Consider the following 11,315-nt stretch of genomic DNA (forward strand, 5'->3'; position numbering starts at 1 on the left):
AATTATATATATATATATATATATATATATATATATATATATATATATATATATATATATACATTTGCTGTCAATTAAAAAAGAAGAAGAATATTTATAGGATTTCTAAGATTTAAATTAGTAATTGTTATCTCAAAAAAATACATTTATTTACTTACTGTATAAATCATTTGAATAATATATGATTTTTTTGCATCACATGAATGATAGCGAGGTTTGTAACATTATAAATCACCATATTGTTATAAAAACTAAGCACCATGTTATTGTTATTTGTATTTATTTATTTATAAACACTGAATAAACAATAGTTTTATGTATAATTATTTGCATAACAGTAAAGTCGAGCAGTTATTTGTCATGAAAATAATATCACTTATGTTTACATTATACAAATCATTTTAAATAAGGTTCAGCATTATAAAGTAACATTGTAATGTTGCATTTTTATATAAACGTTTTTGCAATACTCAAAGCATTATAAATAAACTTAGACAAGGTAAAGCACCATATTATTATGATTATTATTATATGCTTATTTTCTATATATTCATTCATTTATAAATACTGTGTGAATAATATATGCATTCTTTTTTACGTTTCAGTAATGGTATTGAAGAAGTGGAGTGGTTATTTGACATGAAAATACTATATCATATCATATCATATATCATATTATATTATATTATATTATTTATTTATTTATTTAAAACGGCTAGTTCCGGTCCTTGATTCTGATTGGCTGAGCCACATTCGAAGCTGTTGTAAATTGCACTACAAACATACACCTTTGTTTACGTTTGCGCAAACACTTTGTTGCAACCACAACTGTTTCTGAGGATCTACATTGTTTGGTGGAAGAATACTGTTTTTATTAATATCATTACACTTTATTTGCTCTGTTTTATTTTGTGAAACCTTACTACGTATATGGAATAACCGTTTTACAAAAGCAATAAGCCCCGTGAAGCTGTGGTTTACACTGAATTTATAACAGCTAAGGGGGTTTTAGGCACTCCGCTTCACGTCGTTCCAATGCCCCTTAGCTGTTATAAATTCAATGTAAACCACGGCTTCTTGGGGCTTATTGCTTTAATATAAAACTGTTTTTATTGGTTGTTGTGAAATGTGACATTCTTAAAAGTTTTCATGAGATTCAACCCAGATGCGGGAAGGAGGCTCATTAATTTCTCATAAGCATTAGTCAAGACATGTAATGTTTAAAAAACGTTTGATTCTACAACCCTATTAACTCATGTGCATCACAATTCACTGTACGTATACACTTATGAATAATGCACCACACCGTCTGCATTCACGTCAGTTACAGTAGCAATTTATATCAATAAATTGCTGAACATTTCTCACAGCTGTTATAGCGAACAAGTAAATGTAATCAGTCAACTGAACAGACAAGCTTGTGCATTGAAATTAGTGTGTAGCCAGTGTATGTCAGAGCTATTGGGAAAAAAATGAGATCGTGCCCGTTTACTTTTTGGTTCCACTTGATGGATATTTGTGTAAGTGTAACAAGGCCATGCGGGCTGAGTGTCGTGCGTCTCTTTCCTCCGAGTAAGCATGCATGTGCAATCTGCCAACTGCTGTGTTGAAATCTGTCAGTGTCACTGTATTAAATGCTCCACGTTGCTTTAGCTCGTGTTTACTAGTAATGTGCTTTAATCAAATTCACCACGTTTTAATTTGGTTCATTTGTCTGTCTGACATATACCTGAATTAAATGGCAATATCGACAAAAGTAATGTGGTTGATTAGGTCAGCCTTTTGGTCATTCTGTTACATTTTGCACTTTGCGTGCATCGATAATTCCTTGTGTAGCAGAACTTGATTTATATCCCTCGCATTTGGAACAGAAAATGTCTTTTAAAGGATAGTTTACCCAAAAACTGAAAGTTCTGTCAACATTCAAGTCATACAGGTTTGGAACGACATGAGGGCGTGTAAATGATAACTGAATATTCATTTTTGGGTGAACTATCACTTTGAGGTTTGCACATAGCAAGAGGGCAATTTCAAGGTCATAACATCTGTGATTTGATTAACAGCTTAAGTCGTCCAGCTGTTCAGTTTTAGAATGACCTCTGTTACAATGTCTGATGAATTATCCCAAATATCAGTTAGAGAAATATACACTATCGTTCAAAAGTTTAGGGTCAGTAAGATTTTTTACGAATTCAAAATGCTTTTATTCAGCAAGGAAGCTTTAACTTAATCAAAAGTGGCAATAAAGACATTTAAAATGTTGCAGATATTAACAACAGATTTCTGTTTCAAACAAATGCTGTTCACTTTTGCACTTTCATCAAAGAATAAAAAAAAAAATCACGGTTTCCACAAAAATATGAAACTGTTTTCAACATTCATAATAATAATAAATGTTTCTTAAGCAGCAAATCAGCATATTAGAGTGATTTCTGAATGCTCTCTGGTAAATCTATGCATCACTGCGCATGTGCACAAAATATTTACATCCAAAATATAGTTGTATTCAAGTGTTTACATTACTTAGATTTGTCCTATTGATCAGATCAAGCTCAAACGGATCAATTAAGTGTTTACATGAAGATTTTAAAATCGGATTGAGCCACAATCCGATTGCTAAATTATTATTTGGGTGCATGTAAACGTAGTAAATGTTTACTACTTTATTGTTTTGACTTCTTTCTGAGGTGCTTTAAGCCTCAATTATGTAATTCAGCCACCCTTAAAATCCACCATCCCTGTGATTGACACCCGTTTGTGTTTTCTTCCAACCAGGCAGTAGGCGACTGAGATGGGCGTTCATCTAGGCTGTCTCAGCGACACACTGTGGCTGCCGTTGCTGCTGCTGCTGTCTGTCCTCTGCGCCCCCTGCTGCCAGTGCCGTCCGTTCGGGATGGTTGAGCCCACTGTGAACGTGGCGGTGGTGTTCAGCGGCTCTGCCTACCAGATGGAGATCAAGGGTCGACTGAGCCGGGAGAACTTCCTGGACCTGCCGCTGGAGGTGAACCCCATCACTGTGTTGGTGAACAACACCAACCCGCGCACCCTACTGACGCGCATCTGCGACACTCTGGCTGCTAACAGGGTGCACGGGGTGGTCTTTGAAGATAACATTGGGTCCGAGGCCGTGGCGCAGATCCTAGACTTCATCTCCACACAGACGGCCGTGCCCATAGTGGGCATCAGCGGGGGATCTGCCGTCGTCCTGCCTCACAAGGTCAGAGTCCAGCACCGTGCCAGTTTCTGAAGTCGCTTGACCTGGATAGTTCAACTCTGATTTCTGGGTGTTCATGCTGAGATAAGATTCCCTCAGAGTTCTTTCACGGTTTGCATCAAAGATTCGTAAGGGATAATGTACGAAGAGCAGCACAAATAAACCCTGACAGGGCCATCCAGACCCTGATGTGAGATGCAGAGTTCCTGAATAACCCTGAAGGGGGTTATTTTTGACTGACTGTACATTATCTGGCTAATTACGCGGTTACCTACCAAGTAAATAAATAAATGCCCATAAAATATTGATTTGAGATGAAATAATATTATTTGAGAAGAGTACACAGTGTACTACAAGAAGCATGAAACTAGCAAAGCTATATTGGAAACTAGGGACAACGGTCTGATATACAGTTTAATGGTAATCATACAACAACATTTGATCGTAGAATGTAGAGAATGAACAATCAGAATCAAGTATTCACAATAATGTGCATTATGTCTTACAAAAGGACTTTTGAGTTATTTGACATTTCATTCTTTCACGTTTCGTTACTTTTTGCGTTACTACAGCGCAAAACAGAAGAGCATAGTGCTAGCAACAATGTCATGGGTTCGATTCCCATGGAATGCATGAACTTCTAAAATGCATAAACACAATGTAAGTCACTAAAATGTTTGTGAAATGCAAACCTTCATCTAGCTCTGTTTCCGAAACTGTGCTACATTTGTCCCATCAACATGAGTAGCCTTTCTATAGCTCGAACAGAACAGCATGGCGCTGAAAACGGCAAGGTTTTGAGTTCAATTCCCAATAAATGCTTGCTCTTATACAATTAACATCATGATTACAATGTAAGTTGCTAAAAAAAAAACAGTTCAGAAACTCCATAAATGTACTTTTCTGAAACTGTGGTATTTTTGTGTCATCAAAATGAGTAGCCTTCCTGTAGCTCAAACAGAATAGCATGGTTCTAACAATGGCAAGGTCATGGCTTCAATTCCCATGGAAAGCATGCACTTTTAAAATGAACACCTTTTGTGTAAGTAACTAAAAACCATTTGTAAAATGCACAAATGCACTTTTGGGTCTGAAACTGCTGTATGTTTGTGTCATCAATGGGTAGTATTCCTGTTGGTCGAACAGAAGTGCACGGTGCTCATAACGCCAAGGTCATGGGTTTGATTGTAAAAGTTATGTAATTAGTACTACTGTGATAAAAGTGGTTTTTACTATGTTATTGAAACATTGTTGCACACCTGATAAAAACACTTTCATGCCAGCCAAACAAACCAATCTCTTGATGTCAAACAGATTTGGGTCCAAAAGCTCTAGTGTGAAAGCAGTATTAATTGGAGAAGCTGGTTGATTTAACTGGCCATTATGAATGTTCCTATTCCATAAAAAGCTATTTAAGTGGGGCTTTGTTAATACAATACTCGTATGACTGAGCAGTATGAATCCCTGATGAAAAGTAATGAAAAAGTCAAATTACGCACAAGCAGCAATCTCTCAGTTCTGAAATATCTTGGGACACAGCATTGAGTCCAGTGTTAATTTCCCGAAACCCTTGTATTTCAGCACAGCACTGGGGAAATAGTTGCTGATTAGAGAATCATCATGTTATCATTGTTTACAAGCTCTATTGATTTTCTCAGCCTGAATATATTTTGCCATTGGGTTGGTTTTCCAAAGTTTTTTTGTGCTGTAAAAATCATTAATGTTAATTTGATTTATCTTTTATACATGATGCTTAGGAGTGGATAAATATGAAATTGATGACAGACAATTTTTTTTGCAGTTTTTTTCTTGCATGAACCATGCAGATTTTAGACTAGACAGATTGGAAATGTCGATTTTCAGTCAGCCTTTGCAATTTTGACATATTCAATAAGCATCATGGTTTGTAGGCAGACCATAATAGAAAATTGCTGTGCACATGTACAAAGTAAACTTTTGTACACACAACTTTACTCTATTATAACCTTAAAGTAATTTTCTAGCAGAAAATCTAAAATAGGTGGTATTACCTGAGTTATTTGTGAAAGAGCCTGGAAATGGATGGATCATTAGAGAACTATTGTACATGAACAGTTTTAACGAAGGCCAGTCTTTCTCTAGATGTGCGTCACTGTGTTGTTCAGCCACTGAAGTGAAACAGAGATCAGCTGACAATGGAGCTGTGAGAGACAATAGATGATCCCTGTCTGTTTTATTGCTTCTATGCAAATCACCATGAACAATGACACACAGCACAGTTCCAAAAATAAATATAGAAATATAATGTTTATTTAGGGCACAATATGAAGCCATAAAATGGACTGCTGACGTCTAGAGAGCTGAAACAGTTGCTTTGTGATTCTGTAGCAGTATGTCAGCATCTGACTGTATTTATATTCAAAACACTCGCTACACTAGAGCAGAATCCTCCTTTTTCTAATGCTAAATCCATATATCTGCATGGCTATGAAAATCTTTATTGCCAAGAGGCGGCAGCACGGCTAGTGGAAGAATATTGCAGGTTCAACTTTCAATAAATCTGTTATTGCATTTTTAACCAGACTAAAAATGTTTTACATGTTACATATGTTCTTTACGATAGAAAAAAAGAAAGAATTTTAGTAGATCTTAGCATCCAGTGTCGGGATCTGAGGATTACAGAATGGTTTGTGTTTATTGTACTAAAGTAATCATTCATATTGAAGCTGCAAATTGAACCTTGAAACATACCTTAAAGAGTCTTTTATTGCCAGTTGAGGTGCTATTTTTTGTGCATAATCATCTTAAACCTCATGCACGTAAAGAAGTTAAACAACAGAGGAAATGGAGTAGAAACATTTCAGGTAAAAAAAATTAAATTGGCTGAAAATGTAGATGTAGATGAGTTTGTTTCTTCATCAGAACAGATTTGGAGAAATTTAGCATCACATTACTTGCTCACCAATGGATCCTCTGCAGTGAATGGGTGCCGTCAGAATGAGAGTTCAGACTATTATTTCATAGCTCTTTTAAGTTTTAGGCTCTCACTGGCAGGCTGGCACAGCTGTACCCAGTGGAATGTTGACAGGCATCTCAGGTTCTGACCGATGAATGCCACCGTTATGCCAGATGGCTACCCTGCTGCCCACCTTTCCTGCATGTACAGTAGCATGACAGAGAAATTCCATCAGTTTGCCTTGATGCAGATCAGTGGCCTAAACTGTCTCAGTCTGAGAACTACATCTGATATAAAAAAGGATTGTGTTCTATGACTGCATTTTAGTGCCACTACTGTACAATCTACGCTTGTCAGTTTGTTTGTATCTGCTTGTATCTGCTTCCAATGTCTGACTATACATTAAGCCAAATGAATTGTTTTTCAAATGGTTTTTCTTTAGGGAGGAAGTGCTAAGTGTAAAAATATTGTTGTTCCTCTTGGGTTAGTGTTGTTGTTTTGGCAGTGGATGATGTTTATATGACAAGGGAAATGTGAGATTGGTTCTCCTTGGTTGTTGTTTAAGTACATCAAGTTGCATTTAGCATAATGTCCTCTTTGATGTTACTTTCCTTTCAAGCTTATTCTCAAAATAATATGATTTTAGTCTCATAATAGTACAACTTTAGTCATGTGATTTTAACTTAATCCTCAAAACATTAATACTTTTTTATGACTTTATTCTCACAAGTTTAACTTCATTCTTCAAACATTACAACTTTTTGTTATTCTCAAAATGTTATATTTGTTTTATTTTATTTGACAAATGTTGTTGCTGTATTCTACACTTTTGTAGCATCTGGTCTAATTATAATATTACTCAAGGTTTCTCACACTGAAAATAGTTGTAATTTGACATTTCATGAACATTTTCCAAATGTTTTTTTTGTGTGTGTCTGTACCTTTAATACATCTGTGCATACAGTAGATGATTTCTATCATGATTGGCTAGCATCTTCTTGAAAGTCACTGCTTAAGATGAATCCGAGTCAGAAATGTAGTTTGCATTCATTTGTTACAGAAGTTTGGGTCATATTTATTAGACTGTAATGAATAAGTGGCAGGCTGTCCACTAACACAAAGTTCCCAAACAAAATAATTCACATTTAAACCCATAAAACTCAGGATCTAATCGAACAAAACCAATGGCTAGACTGAAAGCACTCAAAACTGCAGGACAAGGTCACAATGACTTTAAGACACATTTCCTTTAATCAGTGGTTGATTAACAGAAATGAGCTGGCGTATGTAACCATAGTAATCTAAAATACTGCTGTGATAGTGTGGCCAGCTTAGGCACAGATAAATGCAAATGTACCACTTTCCCTAGGGCTTTTAAAAAAAAAACAAAAAAAAAACCAAAGACTCTGGTATTGATTAACTGATAGGCATCGTTCCAGGCAAGTCAGACGAGTTCTTTCACCTTCATTCATTTCCTGTTTATTAGACGTCTACTCCAGGAATAAGACATGGAAGGATATTAGTCTGGAAACCAAGTCTGCTCTGAAAGTTTTCTGCAACAATCTTAAAAATAAAGGTTACAAATGGGAGTTTTCACAGCGATGCCATAGAAGAACATCTCGGTTACTTGTGTAACCCTCGTTCCCTGAAGGAGGGAACGGAGACGTTACGTCAGTCGTGACTGACGAATTGGGATCTCGCCCGAGAGCCCAATCACCTTCGAGTGTTAACTAAACAAGCCAATGACAGTTGGCGTGCGTGTTTCGCCACGCGCACCCCGCCCCACAGCGCGGGTATAAAAGGAGAGTGCGTACAAACGCACATCAGTTTTTCGCTGAGTAGCAAGCGTGGTCGACACCGAGCGGGTCCGGTGTTACTGCCAAACTGAGGCAAGTACACGAGAGGACACGGGCTCTACACGGAGATTATAGAATCTCGCAAACGTGTTAGGCGTCGCCCAGCCGGCAGCTCTACAGATAGCCTTAATAATTCTGTTTCTTTACATGTATTTGTTTACTGACCGTTGCATGCAATCTTGAAATACAGCATTTTTTTTTATTATTGGCTATTCGTTGTGGAAAAAAAAAAAGATTTCGGGTTCGGGCTCTAAATTGAACTGAGCCGCTCTGCCAGGGAGTAAAACAACTGGCAATGGGACGTGTCTGGGGAGGCAAACAGGTCTACCTGAGTGTCCCCAAAGCGTCTCCAAATCAGCTGGACTGTCTCGCGGTGGAGTCTCCATTCTCCCGGAAGGGTGGGCTGATGTGAGAGACATAAACGGCACGAAGCGACCTCAGATGCTTCTGACTCCAGAGGAGGAGATGGCGGGCGAGTTGCGACATGCGACGGGAGTGTAGACCGCCTTGGTGGTTGATGTACGCAATGGTCGCAATGTTGTCCGTACGGACCATTACATGCTTGTCGTGCAGCAGCGATTTGAAGCGGCGCAGAGCAAGCCATAATGCTTGTGTTGTCATATACAACTATTCAAAAACTCGGCAGAATTTATGTGACCGAGGCACCTGATGTTCATAAACTTTCAAACGTTTTTTCTTTTGCCTTGTGAACTGGCCGAGCCTTAATAATTCTGTTTCTTTACATGTATTTGTTTACTGACCGTTGCATGCAATCTTGAAATACAGCATTTTTTTTTATTATTGGCTATTCGTTGTGGAAAAAAAAAAAGATTTCGGGTTCGGGCTCTAAATTGAACTGTGCCGCTCGGCCAGGGTATGCCACTGCAGCCGGGGCCCCGACCAGAGTCCCGCAGCTGCTTTCCCATTGCACATGGCACCCCTGCCCCTGGCCGAGGCATCTGTTGACACAACAACATGCCTGGATACTTGCCCTAGGGACACCCCTGTCCGAAGAAAGGCAAGATCTGACCACGGGCTGAAGGTCTGACGCCAGAACGGGGTGACTGAAACCCGGTACATGCCGTGTCACCATGCCCATCTCGGGACCCGGTCGTGAAGCCAACGCTGAAGTGGTCTCATATGAAGCAACCCGAGCGGCGTGACAGTGGCTGCGGATGCCATATGCCCCAGGAGCCTCTGACACGGTTTCAGTGGAACCGCCCTCTTGCGCTGGAAAGACCCCAGGCAGTTCAGCATCAACTGTGCACGCTCTACTGAGAGACGTGCTGCACAACTGTGCTCGAGATTGGGCCAGTATGAGCCAGTCGTCGAGGTAGTTGAAAATGCGAATGCCAGCTTCCCTCAATGGAACGAGGGCTGCCTTCACGACCTTGGTGAAGACACGAGGCGACAGGGGTAGCCCGAAGAGGAGGACCTTGTACTGATATGCTCGCCCTTCGAAAGCGGAGAAACGGTCTGTGTCGAGGGAGAATCGAGACATGAAAGTACGCGTCCTTGAGGTCGATCACTGCAAACCAATCAAAAGAACGGACGCATCGAAAGATGCGTTTCTGCGTCAACATCCTGAACGGGAGCTTGTGAAGGGCCGGTTCAGCATGCACAGGTCCAGGATTGGTCGTAACCCACCGCCTTTCTTGGGTACGATGAAGTATGGGCTGTAAAAACCTGACCTCATCTCGGCTGGAGGGACCGGCTGTATCGCGTCCTTCGCCAGCAGGACCGCGATCTCTGCACGCAAGACAGGAGCATCCCGGTCCAGCACAGAGGTGAACCGACTGCCCCTGAACTTGGGAGGGCGCCGGGTGAATTGAATCACATAGCCGAGTCTGATGGTTCTCATGAGCCAGTGAGACGGCCTGGGGAGCGCTAACCAGGCCCCCAGCGACCGAACAAGCGGGACTAGGGGAACCACCAATGTACCCACAGTGGGGCAGCGAAGTGGAACACAGGGACCCAAACCCTGGAGGCAGTGCGTCCCAGGGTGGGGTCTGAGTGCGCGGCTGGGCAGGGGGCTCGTGAGGAGGCATAGCGTCCTTGAACCGGACCCTGCTGCCCATTGGCGAAGGGAGAGGGGGACGGCCGTGTGGAGACTGGGTCTCGTGCACCGCCATCCTCGCCCTCTTGGGACCCGGAGAAAAAGGAAACTGCTCTTTTTTTGAGGTTTTGGGTACCACTGGCTGTGTAGCCAGTGGCAGAACAGAAAAAAACGGGAACAAAGTATTCTCCACCCGGCCCTCCTCCGGGGGAAGGAGAGGTGCGGTCACCATCTCCTGAAGAGCAGGATCCAAGACCTCCGGGTCGCCCATCTCAGGGACGCCGCCTGCCCTGGCGCTTCACGGGCTTGGCAGGGGCGGAGGTGGGCTGCGCCGGTTTCCTGCGGCCAGCTCCACGCTGCGGCCGTTGTGAAGGCTGCTGCTGTGGCCGTGCTGGTGCGGAGGTGGAGGCCGCAGGATGGCGCCTTCGGCGACGAGCAGACAGAGGGGCTGCAGCCAGCTGTGGGGTGGAGACAGCAGCAGACCGCCAGGGCAGGATGTGTCGAAACGCCTCCGTCTGCTTCTGTGTGGCGGAGAACTGTTGGGCAAAGTCCTCCACCGCTTCACCGAATAGGCCGGCCTGGGAGATCGGATGCTTGTCGGCCTCCCTCATATCCGCCAAGGTCAGCCATAGGTGGCGCTCCTGGACCACCAGTCTGGACATCGTCTGACCCAGGGCCGGTGCTGTGACTTTCATCGCTCTAAGTGCGAGGTCCATCACAGTTCGCAGTTCCTGCAACACACCTGGGTCAGCACCACCCTTGTGCAACTGCTTCAACGCCTTGGCCTGGTGGACTTGCAGGAGGGCCATGGTGTGCAGGGCGGAAGCGGCCTGTCTAGCAGCACTGTAAGCCTTAGCCGTCAAAGCGGACGAAAACTTACAGGCCCTGGACGGAAGGCGTGAATTACCCCTCCAGGTGGCGGCGCTTTGCGGGCAGAGCTGCATGGCAATAGCACGCTCGACTGGGGGGGATGTCCACATACCCTTTGGCCGCCCCACCGTCGAGGGTGGTGAGGACGGAGGAGGCACCAAGCCTGTTTCGGGCAGAAAAAGGTGCCTTCCAAGACTTAGTGACCTCCTCATGCACTTCCGGGAAGAATGGAACCGGAGGCGGCTGCCGACGACCGGCCTTCGCCCCCAGGAACCAATCGTCCAGCCTTGAGCGTTCGGGAGAAGGAGGAGGCCTCCAGTGCAGCCCGACACTCTCGGCGGCCCGGGAAAGCATAGCAGTCAGCTTTGGATCTGACTCGGGCAA

At 42.5% G+C, this 11,315-nt stretch overlaps 1 protein-coding gene across 2 annotated transcripts in view; it reads left to right on the plus strand.

Annotated features, from left to right (window-relative positions):
• Window positions 1-11,315, plus strand: part of grin2ca (glutamate receptor, ionotropic, N-methyl D-aspartate 2Ca) — a 76,366-nt gene that overhangs the window by 20,466 nt on the left and 44,585 nt on the right. Inside the window, exon 2 of one of the 2 annotated variants that reach the window (XM_016242990.1) lies at window positions 2,776-3,217. In XM_016242990.1, coding sequence (XP_016098476.1) covers window positions 2,792-3,217 — 426 coding nt within the window. In that variant the 5' untranslated portion in view covers window positions 2,776-2,791. The remainder of the gene's footprint in view (window positions 1-2,775; window positions 3,218-11,315) is intronic. The other variant, XM_016242991.1, reaches the window with a different exon arrangement.

The sequence above is a fragment of the Sinocyclocheilus grahami genome, unplaced genomic scaffold, assembly GCF_001515645.1.
Source record: "Sinocyclocheilus grahami isolate Dianchi unplaced genomic scaffold, SAMN03320097.WGS_v1.1 scaffold679.1, whole genome shotgun sequence".
In the NCBI taxonomy this organism is placed as follows: domain Eukaryota; kingdom Metazoa; phylum Chordata; class Actinopteri; order Cypriniformes; family Cyprinidae; genus Sinocyclocheilus; species Sinocyclocheilus grahami.